Source organism: Micropterus salmoides, unplaced genomic scaffold, assembly GCF_014851395.1.
Source record: "Micropterus salmoides isolate LMB-PRFRI ecotype aquatic unplaced genomic scaffold, ASM1485139v1 Ms_hic_scaffold_21, whole genome shotgun sequence".
Taxonomy (NCBI): Eukaryota; Metazoa; Chordata; class Actinopteri; order Centrarchiformes; family Centrarchidae; genus Micropterus; species Micropterus salmoides.
In genome coordinates, this window is record NW_024041262.1 from 2,803,724 (window position 1) to 2,819,558 (window position 15,835).

General features: G+C 39.4%; 1 protein-coding gene across 1 annotated transcript in view; it reads left to right on the top strand.

The window, feature by feature from the left end:
• Positions 1 to 870: 870 nt before the first annotated feature.
• LOC119916164 (rho GTPase-activating protein 23-like) overlaps positions 871 to 15,835 on the top strand; it is an 83,381-nt gene continuing 68,416 nt past the window's right edge. The window contains exon 1 of the mRNA XM_038736076.1: positions 871 to 1,345. Within this exon, the coding sequence (XP_038592004.1) occupies positions 1,337 to 1,345 (9 nt within the window). The 5' untranslated portion in view covers positions 871 to 1,336. The remainder of the gene's footprint in view (positions 1,346 to 15,835) is intronic.

The window sequence follows — 15,835 nt, forward strand, 5'->3', positions numbered from 1 at the left end:
TGTAAATATAACACAAAGACAGTCTTGAATGAACATCGGCTTCATCTGCTCTTATGTTGACTGTCTTACATTTACGACTGGGCTAACTCCCTTGTAAAATGGGATTACAGTGCCAGTCACTAAAATACCAAAACCGCAACTGCCGCCTGCTAGCGGGTATAAGTATAGCTCTACTGCTTCTGAAAGGAAGTTCAAGTTTCCCCAGTTTTAATAGTGACACAAGGCACTATCTACTGTTTGGCAGATAGTACAGTGGGTTTGACCTGGGAAACAAGGTTGATGAGAGTATAAAGAGTGAACCAAAACAAGTTTTGGGCCATAAAACCAAAAGAATGAACCAAAGGACAATAAAATGACCTTTACATCAAAGTTGTTGGGTGACAATTCTTTGTAGGTTTGTAACTTTGAGCCTCCCCTTTCACATTACATGTACTAATTTAATTAAGCTATTCTGTTGTGTTCCCCAAATTTCTCCAAATTGTTACCATAGATATTTAGCGTGTCAGGGTGGGACTTATAGTATATGACACTAAAGCTGTCTTTATGCTTCACTTTGCAGCAGGTACTGAGCTTTATGTTCCATTGACCAACAATGGTACTCAGTGGAAGTGTATGAAGCTCATAGTGAAGCACTTTGAAGGAATGAGTGCGACAGCTGCTGGGGGAATCCTACTACACCATAAGGTCACATGGTACACAGAAACACATACTCTATCCCTCTGATCCCTCCACCCCTCCCCTTCCCTCCGTCTCTTACTAATGCTGTGTACAGTGAGGGAGGGAAAAAGTGGGAGGGTTATAGAGGAAGGAGAGGAGGGGGAGAAGCTGGGAGGGAGAGAGAGCAGAGCAAGCAAGAGGAGGAAAAGGAGAGGCAGTGAGTGGTGTGAGCCCAGATTACAACCAACCAGATACCGAAGCAGGAAAGACAGGAGCGTGGAGGAGAGAATACAGGGATACAAGCTCCTGACATACACACTCCTTCTGTGTCAGTTGAAAAGAAAAACAGAGGTGATTCCATGCAGGTTTTCATCAGGAAGAGGGAAGGAGAGTGACAAGGAGGGGAAGAAAAAGAAAGACGAGGAGTACTCTATATCCAAGAGCGAGCTTTTCAGAGGACAGTGCTGTCACAGAGGAGGAGGAGGTGTGGTGTGTGTGAGAGTGTGGGTTTACAGCAAATCGGCGGCACAAGTGATACGACACTGAAGTATGTATGTGAAGTGAACTCCCACACCAAGCCCCTCATCATCAAAACCCCAACGTCATCTGCCAAGAACCAACCTGAGCTTTCACAAGCCATGCTGAGGACCGGGAGCCAGCCGAAGTCTTACTGAACACCATGGCCCAGGTGAGGACAGGCTCACACACACGCACAGCTTCACACAGTGTCTTCAAAGCATGCGTGTTGATGCATATGAATTTGAATGCAGAAGCAAACTTGGTTATTAATGTAACAGGGGTAATTGAAAGACATATATGCTCCATTTCTTTTCTTTGTCTCTCTCATACTGCTTCTCACACTATCAAGAAGAACACAGGCAATATCCTAATGTCTGCCAGAGGTGTACCTGAGAAAAGTCTTGTGTATTACTTTACCTTGACCTACAGGCATCCCTGCAGCTCTTATGCAGAACAACTCACAGTGAGGGCAGAAAAAAGCTCAAATGTCACCAACAAATTACAGAAGTAAGATCTGTTTTGCAGTTGGCTTAATGTGTGTACAACCATACTAGGATCATGTAATAATGAAGTGCTTAAAAAACTGCACTCTGGCAAAATGTGGCAAAAACAAGTGTTTACATTTCTGAGAGTTTGTACATCATTACTGTAATAATAAATAATAGATAATGGATCATTCTTTTTGTTTTTTATTACATAAGACCATTTTTGAACACCTTGAACTTCTAAATGTTCCTACGTCAGTTGACTGACAACTGAGAGCCGATGTTGATGGGAAACAAGCTATCAACTTCTGTAGTACGCCCTAATAGGAGAAAGTCATTCTGACAAACATTTCTACAGTATAGCGACTTGATTATAGTGATTTTCACATTGTTTGATTTCTGTAATTTCTGATGAATACATAGTATTCTACTGTGAAATAGTATACTGTGGCCCTATGCAGAACCAAAAAAGCTGCCTTTCTGTCAGGAGACAAGGAAAAATTCAACACCGCTAGCATTCATTTGGAATCATATAGTTTCACAAATGTGATTTCAACATAATTTTTTCTTTTAGCTCTGTTTTGGTGTCCAGCTTCCGGGAGATATATCAAGGTGTTTAGCAGCAAGCATGTTCACCAGCTATTTGCTAACATTTGCTAATGTTACACCCAAAATGAAGACATGGTGGTTTCAGGTGCCAGAGAGTTTTATTTCACTGTAAACATAACACAAAGACAGTCTTGAATGAATATTGGCTTCATCTGCTGTTATGTTATCTGCTAAAAGGAGAAAGTCAGACTGACATACAGACTACGAACATTGTTACAACATTTATAACAAGTAGTATTAGCTATTAAAGCACTGTTATGTAAGTGGAATTTGGTGCCCCTGCAGTTTCATAGTGTAATTCACTGCTGTCATAAATGACAACAGCTGCACAAGTGCATTTATTATGATGACATTACTTATGATCAAAAACTAGCAAGTCGACAACTTTGCTAACGCAGCCAAACATCAAGCAAGACACAGCAATATTACTGACTAGTCCAACATAAAAATGCCAGCTTGGCGTCTGTCTAGATGCCTGTCACTCTTTTTCTTTTTCTCTTCTTAGCCTACAACGTCGTGAAACTTTGGTGGCACACTAGCTAATAAAGCTAGACAGCTAACAACGCAAGAGCACTTAGAGTGAGTGCTCTTGCAGGAGGCCAGCTTGGCATCTATCTTGCATCCTATCAGCTCTTTTAGCTCACGGCAATGATTAACAGTTGTCTGGTCTCTTGCTCAGTCATTCCCTAATTTTTCTCTTCCTCATTTTTTATAGCTAGCTTGCGTCGGGTTAGTGGGATGTGGTGCCGTAAAGCATTAAGCCGTTGTCGCGAAAGGAGTGTTCCATTACAAAATTCAACATTTAAAAGCTTAAAGGGTGGCTTTTTATACCTCAACCCTACTTTCCCATGTTTTTGTGTCTAAGTGAGAACACGCTGTAGTTAGCAGTCATATAATAATAATACGTCCACTAAAGTACTTGTTAACTTATACTTGGTAAATTATAAGAGTGAATATATCGCCAACCTCTAGCTATTGGTGGTAATTTTGGTTATAATTATTAATTGGAGTTCCAAAGTGATAGTTAAGTATATTTTATGAGACTAAATTTATAAGACTCAGTTTTCTTGTCTTTAGTGCTGCCCGAGGTGAATTTAGTTAAATTCTATTAGTAATTATTAACTAATAATAATAATAATAATTATAATTATATTATTTACTGGAAGTATTGATGCCATTTAAACCCTAATTGCCAACATGCCAATTTTACCTCTCTGGTCTACCACTGCCTCAGTCAGTTAGTTTGTTTGTGTGTTTGTGTGACTTAGTGTTTTTAACCCTTTTAAATCACCAACGTCACGCAATAACCAAAACAGACCAAAACACCAGAGTCATACAATAACACAATCCAACCCACTGAGACAGCGTTAGACCATCAAGTCCCTTGTTGTGCAAGGTAAAATTACTGTTTATTCTGTCTGTGTTATGCATGTGTGTGTATTAGACGAGCTGTGGTCTTTTCATAGTTGGTGACAGCCAATAAGAAAAAGAGGGCATGGGAGGTCTGTAAGGTCTTTATGGTGTGTGGTGGATATAAAGGACAGTGTATTCTTTAAAATAGAGCAGACATTGAATGTGTTAGGGTGGAACAACTCTGTCTGCCTGGCTGAATAATGGAGAAACTATGTAGTCACAGTCTGAAAGGTGCATTGTATTTTGGGGGGTTGTACATTTGTGTGTGGAAATGTCAGGATATCCTGCTCTTGCTCTTGTGGAAGTTTATGTGAAACAAACATGGATTATCAGGTAGGACTGGACTACTACCACAGCACAGGCATTTGCTTTCCTACCAGGAGTGAGAGGGGCATATAGATCAATCAACATGTGATAAAGGGGAACTCCACCTATTTTCCACATTAAAGTGTATTTACAGGTGTTGTGGAGTACTAAAATTTCAACCAGGGAGGACACAAGTTAAGCTTGTGCAGAAGCTTTATTTGATAGGCAATATCAATAAGAGCAATGTAAAGGGATAGAGCCAATCAAAGACAACCGTAGGTAGCCGCACATGGGGCCTTGGCACTGGTGGTGGTGGAGGCCGAAGCCAGCAGTGAGAAACAAAATAGGTAAGGTTATTTTAATGTTCTTATGCTAAGATGATCATTGGATGATAGGAAAGCCTGCATCCAAAACCTAGTGAAATAATGGTTGACATTTGTCTTCAACTTACACTTGAAAAAAGTTTATATAGTATCAAGTAAACTGTCCTGCCCATCACCTTATCTTTAATAACCAAATTTCGTGGATTGTTGTCAAAAATATTTGTTTATATTTTGTGTTTATGTTAAAAAACATGAGACAATAAATCATTATTAGATTGATTTGACTTTGATATTGATCAAAAAGTGTGGTATTGGCTCGGAATTGGTTATTAAATATTGGCATAACATATTGACTGTGGCATTTTGACCTTTGTCTAGATCTCTCCTCTGAACAGCAACTGTCCATAAACTTTTTTACTGCTTTAACGTGAGCTGCAAACGTTAGCATCCGTGATTGACTTTCACATTTTTGCTTACCAGCCACTGTGGGAAGTGGTTTTTCAAAGTTATAGCCACTGCCAAAGTAAGTAGCCACTATATTTAGGATCAGTTTTGGCTCTTCGAAAACAACTATTTGTTGTTCCTTTTTTTCATCAGCCTACACAAGTCTCATGTTTCACCTGTGAGACTGCCTATCTTCGTCATCTGTGATGTGAAAACATCTGATTTCCACACAGTGTGCATCCTGTTCGTAGTTCAGTTATAAAATCCCTGTCGCTGACAGTCTGTTTCTATGAACCTTCACCACGTCCATCACAGTTAGTTGGTGGTTTGTGGTCATTATGATGTTTGTAAAGTTTACAGCCTGCCATGCTGTGATGCTCCAGCATTGCTCTGTGTATAATGACAAAAGTGCAGAGATCTGGGTTAGCTTAGCTCTTATCCCGGCTCTCTTCCTGAGGAGATTGCACCACTTGTGGCAGTGTTTAGTCCGGCTAGTTTATCTTCCCAAGATCTGCTGCACTTAATACGATCCCTGCGCTCTTTCTTACACTAGAGTGTTTTTCTGTCGTAGGCATATATTTGCTGAGCCCCGGCCAGGTCTCTGCAACGATGTGGGCACGATAGTCTCTCAGTTCCGTTGCTTGGTAAATATGAGTCCCATTTTGTCCAGACCGGCTCTTTAGGAACAGAATTAAGTCCAAGCTGGGTCTGGCTCTCTTTCCTCTTTGGGCCGGGTGGATTGTGGTCTGCTGCACTTTAATCCAAAAACCCCGTCTTCATCTTCCAATAACTGTATTTATGTCAGAGGTAACTCATGTTTTGGCAATAAAGCCGGAAAAAACAGATAAAAACAAAAGTGTAGAGAAGTTTGAAGGAGCCACCGGCTGCTGCTTCTACAAGCGCTGCCAGTTGCCACAGCAAAAAAAACATTATATAATAACATGGATTCATTATTCCTCCTAAATAAAGACACTAACAGTCCAAAACCATCAGTGTCAATCTTCAGAAATGCTTACATATCAAATTGTAGTGTGAACTGTAGGAAAGCTAATACACAAGTTACAGTATAAGCATAAAATGGAGGATAATAGACTTGAAGCCAAAAAAGACCTTCACAAGTGAAATGTGATTAGTAACCCTAACCCTCCTTTAACAATATTGATTGTTAAAGGAGTGTATCTGTTCCCGGGCTCTATAGATTAGAAATTGGCTTATTTGCATAAAGTTTAAGAGGTCCTAGTTAGGACAACATAAATTTAACAACCAATGTTTTTTCTAGTGAGGAAAGCATGACAAATAGTGTATTTGTCATACAGCCAAACAAACTGCATTGTAGCCTGACTAGCAGTTTTGCTAAGAATTAAGTTTATCTATGTATTGTTTAGGGTTTAGAGAAATGAAGTGGTCAAGGTTAGTGTTTTCTCATAAATAGAAATGCAAGTATGTGGGTCTAGTTTTAAGGATATACATATTTTTTCAACAAGATGTTTGTATTTTAAAGATATTCAACACACTCAGTAATCACACTATAATATCCTGCTTTGGTTTGGTGATCATTTGATACTTGTTTTTAAATGTGATCAAGTTTGTTACTGAGTTCAAACCATAAAGGCACAAACACCCTCCAGAAACAATATGAAGTGAGACACAAAAGCATTGCGGGCTATTCTTACATCCAGGCCTGTAATCGACATCCCAGCACCGGACCTGGCTGTTATCAGCACTCAGCAGAGCAGAGTGGGGGGGGCAGGAGGAGGGAGAAATGGAAGGGGGGCTGACAAATTATAATGACAATTCCCAATTACTTCATGCTTCTTAAATGTTTTCATGTGACAGACAGACCTATTTGGTCACATTTAGTCCATTTGACATTTAATCCAAGTCTTCAGCTGCTGTAGATTTCGTCTTTGTGTAGATGTCTGACAGGACACAGTGGAGAGTATAATGTATTTTGATAGTGATTACTTTCTCTTACTTGGAGAACTGCCATTGAGTTCTGCTGTAGTAAAACTAAATCATTTAGATGTTTCCCAAATTCTGATAACCACTGAATTTCACTGAAAAGCTTTTTATGTACTTGTAGTCTACTTTATATTTTTAACCATGCTAAAGGAGTGGCTCAAGGAATGGTTTGTCATTTAACAACTTTGATCTAACCTGAAATGGAATCACCATGGAATTTGTGACAGACATTAATCTTCCTAATAACTTTAGTGATCCACTGAATTTTATCTAGCACCACCATCACTGAAATTGAATTGAAATTGCCCAATACTTTGGTTTATAATCAAATACTACCTGCAAAACGAATTCCATTCCGCTGACCTGACATGAGCCTCAGCTGTACCTGCTGGTAATTGGCAAATGTTTGCATACTAACATGCCAAACTAAGGTGGTGAACATTATCCCTGGCTAACATCAGCATGTTAGCATTTCCAAACTGGTGGCCTTGATCAAATGGTAGATATTCGGGTCAATGTAGTCAGCCACCGACCCTGAGTCTAGGTTCTGCTCGAGGTGTCTGCCAGTTAAAGAGAGTTATTCCTCGCCACTGTCACCAAGTGTTTGCTCATGGTGGGAATTGTTGGGTCTCTGTAAATAATATTACAAAAGAGTACGGTTTAGACCTGCTCTATATAAAAAAAGAGATAAATGAGATGATTTGAGATAACTTCTCTTGTGAATTAGCACTATATAAATAAAACATAATTTAATTTAATTTTAGTTTTAATAACTTCACACAACACAGGGACAGAGGCAGATCTGTCTGATTTTAATGGCAAAACTGAAGAGTAAAAAACATGTGGTATCATGCAGTCATGTGTCTCCAGGATGTTATTACATTTGATGAAATGGAAGCATGTTGGCTTTATCTGTAAGACGAATGACAGACAGACAAATTTTTTACTATGCATTGTCATGTTTGTGAAAGCAGGATTTGAAATAATTTTAATAATATTTATTTATGTTCAGTAATATTCAGTTTTGTTAAACTTGGATGGTCAGTTTGACTTTGATTAAGTTATATGGCTTAATTTCAATTATGTCAGTTTATTTAATACTAAAACAACATGCCTTTATGATGTTACCGTTATATTATAACAAAATACCTCTTACCTCTAGGATTTTTCACTGAGCTTCAGTCTGTCCCACAACTCTGTCTTCATTCAAGCAGAAAGACCATTAATGGGATCTTCCTATTAAAGCTTCACTGAACTTGTAGGATTTTTTTTTCCTGCCACCAGAACAAACCTGCCTCAGACAAACAAAGATGCGGACATTTGTGGCTAAAATGCCATGCAAGACATAAATCATATTCACTTTCATTTTTAAAAATAGGCTCTGCCTCGTAAAACTCAGCTGTTTTTAATTTTATTGCTGCTTGACTGCAGATCATTCTTTCTAATTAAGTGCCTGGTTTCAACTCGAGTTTCTCTGCACTGCATTCAGAGGACTATGTGCAAAAGTTCTCATTTCAAATGTTTTTCAAATGGTCTTTCACATTAGAGCCCTTAGAGCAACTTAAAAGAACTGCAGTTTTGGTGGTAGAGAGTATTTCAGTGTTCTTTCAGGAAACTGTTGCACAGATAAAATAGCAAGACACGATCATTGTTTTGAAGTATCAGACAAAAAGCATTTGATTACTGATACATCAGAAACATAGGACACTGCAGTGAAAGTTCAGAGAATGATAGAGTGACTTCACTTACAGTAAGTTAGAGGTTGACAGGATGAATAAAAAAAAAGCTCCTCAGGGGGTTATGGTTAAATAATAACAAATAATGGTGAGTTTCTGAGGTAGTGCAAGTGTGGCATTGAGGCGCGCAGTTTATACCATCATTCGCCAAACCCTACTGCCTTCTCCCATCCTAACTCCCAGACACAGGTCTTCAACCTTAATGTCAGTAAGACCAAGGAAGCTGCTGTTGAACCAGGCGGCAACGTGATTGATTGCTGAGATAAGGGCTGTTAACATCCTGCTTGAGCTATACTCTTGAGGTAGGAAGTGTTATTATGAGAAAGGATGGCCTGGGGCTAGCTGGTTAGCATGCTAAAGAATATCCCCTAGGGGGATCAATGAAGTCATTCCGATTCTGATTCTGATTCAGTAGATATCACGGCAACACAGGAAATAGATGGTTACTATTTCACATTCTGTTGATGTTTTTTGAATGTTTTAAACAAAGATTCTGGCCATTGTACCATTTTATACAGACTCGTTGGATCCCTGATCGACAGGACAAGGCTGGTGCTCATGTTCAGGTCGCACAGGTGTCTCAGTAGAAGATAAGGCTGGACTGTTTTAAAAACAGAGGAGAAATACATAAAATGTACACAGACATGTGTTGGCCTTGTCTAGATGACCATTAACTTTTTCAAGGAGAATGAGAATGGCTTCCTTTATACCTAGGCTAGTCTGGTAGGCAAACTGCATGGGGTCACAGAGCTTAGCTATTTGTGATTTAAGTTCTCACTAGATGTCCATGCGTTTGCGTTATAGAGGTGTGAGGGTGATGGGTCTAAAATCTAAATCTAAAATAAAGCAATTTTGAGTGCCGGGACACTAGTTGCCATTTTCCAGCCTGGGGGCAAATTATTGTTGAGGGACAATTTGATTAGCTGGGTGAAGATGGCACATTCTTTCAAGGCCTTTACCTTCAGCACATCTCTTGACTTGCTGGAGGAATTACCCTAACCCTAACCCAAAATTACTTCCTGTCCCTTTAATATCACAGGGGAGGTGTCATTTCTGCACAGACACAGACAGTCTAATTCAGGTCATTTGAAAGACTGACAGGGTTATCACATTGTTGAGGGGCAGCTTTGTGTTTCCTTCCCATCATTGTGTTCAGTCCTCTTCAGGCATCTCTTGAATTGCCATTCTTCAGCTCCTCCTCAACCTTGTCTTGGTAGTGTATTTTTGCTTTATACCGTAAAACTTCAATTAATAGCCGAGTCCCAAACAGCCGCCTGCCTCCTTTACTGGCCTGGTGTGGGGACACATTTTAACAAATAAACGCCTGCCTTAATTAAATGCCTGGTCTGGTTTTTACAGAAGTTCTTTGGATGTATAAAACCTCTTAAACCCTGCGGGGTCGCCGCTTTACCTGCTTCTAAGCTGCTTAGATCCGCAATACAAATAGGCTATTAATGCTTAAAGGTATGATCAATGTGTCAATATAGACATGCTGCACATCATTAGACCGGTTAGATTCTCCACAATACCACTGTTAAGTTCATTTAACGGAAACAACAAGACCCAAAGTGTAATTCTTCTAGACTTACCAGTGTAACCTGCATGGCTACAAGAGAGGAAAACGGGGAAAGAAGTGCTGAATCACCTCGCGTTAACTTAGAACCGCTTGTTAAGGCCGAATGTGTCCGTTCCTTGATTATTTATATTCCTTTAGTCTGTAAGGGTCCACTGATAAAGCGCTGTGAGATGACTGTTGTTGTGATTTGGCGCTATATAAATAAAATTTAATTGAAATTGAATTGAATCGATCAAAAGAATCAAAGTTTTTCAAGTTGTGAATCCTGTCATGTGAGGTCCATCGCTCTCTGTCTGCTAACTTCTCCCATCCTGCACCCTGTTGTTGTTTTCGTGAGGTTGCTGCCTTCAAAATAAAAGCGCTTAAACCGTCTGTCGAAGCTAGATCAAATGAACGACGTGTATTTGATAAAGTATTATTCTGTTTGAAATAAATAAACTGTTTCATAGTAGTTTCAGTTTTGTGCAAAAAGAATTAAAGGCCTGTCCCAAATGAAGGCAGGGTCAAGTCAGTGATTTCAGCAAATAAAAGCCCGGGCTATTAACTTTTATGGTAAACCATGCATCTTATTTCCTTCTCAAATTTGACTTTTTGCATGTCTGTTTGTGTTTTAGTCCTTTACTGAATTTGTATTGAATTTGTAATTGGGGTAGATTCTGACAGTTTGTGTTTTACAATAGCTTTCTCCCTTTTTAGTTTCTGATGGGACTTGCAGTGGTCAAAAGTCTTACCAAGCCTTGTTGGACAGGTCATATCTGTTAAAATCACCCAATAAAAGGATCAGATCATCAGCAGAATTATGTTGTGCTTTATTGTAACTGGCAACTATGTGCTCAGCTTTTAGTGTTTAATTTGGGCCAGGCACATGTTCCAGAATGACTGTGGGTTTGTCACTACCTCATGTTAAATTTCACTGTCAATTTGCTGTGAAGTTAGTTGCTCAGCTGTTTTTTTAATAATCATGCATAATCCAACTCAAATGTTTTGTGCTGGTTGTATATCGTCTCTATCTAAGTGTCGAGTGAGTATCCCTCCAGTCCCCCCCTCCAAGAGCCGCGCTTTTTCCTTCTGACAATCTGCATGGCTCACACCTGCAGCGGTGCTGTGAAACACAGACACACGCAGCTCCGTGGGGATGGGCTGTCGAGTTGTGTAATGGTGTTTGTGTGTGTGTGTGTGTGTGTGTTTGCCTGTTTTTCTGCTCCGCTCTACTTCATTCAGCTGTATCAGAGCTTTAAATAGAATGATGAAAGCCTTATTTCTGTGGTGTGCATGTGTGTGTGTCCAGAGTGCATCTCCCCAAGGGTCCTCCAAAGAGAACATATTTTGTGTGTGTGGATATGGTAAAAGAGTAAAAGTGGCCTGTCTGATCTCACTTGTGTGCTCTTTGATTTTATAAATGTTTGAAGGGTATATTTTACTCTTCACATATATATAAAAAGGGTTGGGTATTGTTTTTGTTTTTTTATCATTTCTTTTTACAATTCTGTTGCCAAAATGATACGCATGCAGCCAACAAATCAAAGTTGTTATGGTCTGCGTCGGCATGATGCTCTTTTTTTTCAGGAGGTGCAAGTCAGGCTACGCCGTCATTTCAACGATTGTCTCTTTTTCGGAGAGACAGACTTCATCCAAGCAAACTGGGCTCCTGAATGCTAGCTGCTGACTTATAGCATGTGCTGCAACACAATACACAGCTTTAAACTAAAATTCTGGCCATATCTTGCTTTGCCCTGCCATGCATTGTAGCTTTAAGCACAAGATAAGACTACCAGACTACAAACCTCAGCATTACTCGCACAGTCTCTTTACTGTTTGTTATTGCTCTGCTCAGTGTTTATTAAGATATTGGAATGGTGACATCACATCTTTTACTTGGATGAGTAGGGGGTCATTTCATTGGATGGAGGGTGCATCTGACAGTACCTTAAAGGGCCACTCTGCTGATTTTATGCAAGACGTTCAGTGCATGATTAGTGTTACTCAGCCTATGTCATCTGTGTTTCTAGAGGAGTACTATCAAGTCTGCAAAAAAACTCAGGGTTATCTTGTCTTCAACTACAAATTGATAACAGAAAGAATGTGTTTAAAACTGGAGGTGAGGAGTTTAAAAGGTGTTGAAAATATGTAATTAGTTGCATCATGGGAAATCCCTTGTTTTTGGAGCTTGACCCATGCTAGAGAGTGAAAGTTGGGATACAGTATTTTGGCCTTTGCTGCCTCAATGGTGATTTATTATTATTGTTGCCTAAAATTATTATTATATTGCAGCCAACTAATGTTTTTTTCCCATGCCAGCAATGAGGCCAGGCAACTAACGGTTGACAATTGTGGTTGCATAAAAATAAATAGACTTCTGGTGATTCGACCTAATTGCCAGAAAAGAACATTGAAATGGGACAATTCTGTAAAACCCCAGTTCAGTGATAAAAAATTTTAACCTTTAATTTTAACATATTTTCACATTAGCAGCAGGTTTACTTCAGGTGACTAAGCTGAGTTGGCAGCAACGGTCCGAGAAGGAGCCTAGAAAGTAAATGTTTCGTGACACCACTCACCATCCTGGCACCATGAAGCCCTAAGTGCTTGTAATGTTTTTAGCTGACGTGCAGGCAATGCACATGTGTGTTAAAATATAAACGTATGTGGAAGTATACAAATTACATTTAGTGGTGAAAATGCAATTATGTAATCACTCAAAGTTTTGTTTTTGCTCTGAAATAAAGCTAGGAAAGTGCTGTAAACCTTCCCAGAGATGTGTGACAGGATGTGGCGCAGGCCAGATAAGACTTATTTGTGTGTGAGTGTTGTGCGAGGTCATGCTTGGTGAGTGGTTGTAGGGTTTAAAGCCTGCAGATTAAGGCTGTTGTGTAATGGTATGTGTGCTTTGTGAGATTGACATGTGCTCTCTGAGGGGATTAAATATATGCTATGGATGAAACGGGGGGACTTCACTGTTCTTCTGACGGTCAGGCATCTGTTTGAGGCGAAGACTCGTGAACTAATGAACATTCAGGAGAGTCACCACTTTTTCCCTAAAATTTGAAGTACATTTAAATTACATTAAGAGACATATTGCCACAAGCTCTAAACTTTCTGTATTCAAGAGAAAAGTTTAAGGCTGGGAATTTGCATAATGAGCATGAACAATACAATAGGTCACTCCTGTTTCGGGATATTTTTAGTGCAGTTTTCTTAATGCATGAGCAGAATAATAATAAAAAGCATTGTTTGCGTGGCTACAAAGTAGTTTGTAGATACAAACTGATTTAAGTGAATAGTTCAACGTTTGGGAAATAGCGTATACGGATACTGTCGTTCTCATGCCATTGTGTAAACAGAGCAGAATTGACATCTGTGTAAAACAGGGCAGCCGGCTGGATGGGACGCTGATGCTATTGTGTTACACGTCACGCCGCTATTGCTTCCAGACACTGGGGCAGCATTATGTCAGCGTTGTTTAGTTCAGTGTAAAAAAACGCAAAGACAGAAACTATCCCCTAGCTTAACTTTACTGAACTTTAGTGAAACTTGTCATTTGCTTCCAACTCTGTAGAGCACATGAAGTCCAGAGATGTGAGTGTGTGGTCCTGCTGCAGCTGCGAGCGAATGACACTGATGTGAGGTGATAATTCTATAAAGTAGAACTTCTCTGTGAAGCCACAGAGCTCCAATTGAATCAGCAATTTATATTTGATCGGCCTAGGGCAGCCTGTCCTAGCAGAAAGTTCCAACACGACTGAACCACGGATGCTGGAGAGGTCATGTACTCTGACCAGTGGTGGAAATGGCACATTTTAGTGGGGGGATAATAAGTAAAATACATCCTTATTTATTTTACTTATTATCCTGAGAGCTCCATGAAAAATCTCTTACTAAATATACTTAAAATTACAAATTTTGCTGAGCTCTACTGATTATTTCCTTGATGACAGACTTGATGTTGCTGCTTATTCAGTTTGTTCTCTAACTGTTCTCTGCTCCCGGACTGTCTCCTCTCCTCTCCTGTCCAACAAAAAACATACAAATCATTAAACAATCAAGATTAACTTTAAATTAACTATATATGTCAAAGACACCACCACTGTTTGAGGACATTAGAAAGCAAACCATCACCCTCGATAATCTATCTATCTATCTATAGATATATGACTTCTGCTCCATGTGTTTGGGTGTGTGAGCTTACAGACAGCAGCATTTCTATGATTTCAACAAGGATATTTTGTTCATGACATAACATTGGCATCATGGAAAAAATAGGGTGCGTTGATAATAAGTTTACTACATCTTTCAGTATAAAACAGCTGTAAGCGATTTCCCTTACATGTTTACCCTGATTCATCAAGTCTTTAATCAGCAGCTAACATTTAGCTCACCCTCTAGCAGTCAGTTTGGTCCACTGCATGTCCTATCCGTAGCTTCAGTAGTGAGGATTAGATGGATTAGATATTTAGCGAAATCTCCCCATGCTGCTGCAAATAGACAGATGGGTGTCACCCACCCTCCCCCAGGCCACAACATAACAGAACAAAACATTACAGAATAGAGACAGATTTAATTTCAGAATAATAATATCAACGGATTGAAAGATTTTGTTAATATCCTACTTTTTAAAAAAGATATACATTTTTGTTTCTTAGAGTTTTATTCTTTTATTCATAGAAAATATTTTTTATTTATTTGTTTAGGGAATCCCAGCTATTTAACCTCTGTGGGCTTGTTGTCAAGGTGATGGATACAGATTGTTTTGTTAGTGCTCCTGGGTGATGTTGTTACAACTTCACAGACATCTTAACCGATAGTTTAATGTGTTAATAATCAATAATCGATTAATTATTAATAATTAATAGAACGTTTGTCTGTTTTTCAGTTTCTCTAAAGTAGAATTTTAGCAGCATTAGTTATATGAATCATGAAGTACAAACAATTTAAACCGACACAGGCCGTCACTCAACCAACAACAACCTCGTTTAGTGGACTGTCTGCTGTGTGTCTGACTGGTATGGCTTCGGTTTGCAGGACTGCTGATTTCTCACCCCAGTCGGTGTAACTGTGATGTAACTCTCTGCAGTTAACGCAGTCCGACAGTCAGTCATTTTAGTCACCTTGCAGGCTGAAAGTAACCACGTCTAAAGCTTGTCTTTCTTTTCACTGTACCGCGTCTCAACTCTGCTAGTAATTATTCCTCCTGAGGGGATGCAATAGCCCGGGTCAGTGAAAGTTAGAAGCTCATGAAATCCCTCATCGTCCACCACGTTTAAAGGCATCATGTCATTTTCCACCATAAAGTAAAGCCTCTGAGTTATTACCTCTGCACTTACATCACTACAGCCTCTTCCACTTTCGACTTGCACTGCAACTGTCTGCTGCTGACGTTTCGGGTAGTACAACATTGAGGTTGTACTGGATCTGTATTCTAAAATAGTGTTGCAGTTTTTTACATTGAGCATTGTCCTCTTTTACAGTGTAATGCTCTCACACTGGACTACTTTTTGACCTCTTCATCGTGCCATTTCCACTGACTGCACCTTCCTCTGTTGCGGCAGTAGTTTTTCTGAACTGCTTCTTGCCGTATGAAGGTTAACATATGTGAGCTCTGGAGAAATGATTCACAAAACATACTTTCTCGGTTAATACATTTTAAATTAATGAGCGATTAATCCTTAACATTCATGGACCATAGTTTCCATATATAATTTTGAGGTTTTTAACAGATGTTAGATGGTAATATTGTTAATAAAACTGAAATAGCTTGTGAAGTGAGGATGAGGAGTTCTGTGCATAGGAATTACAGGCTGTAAGGTG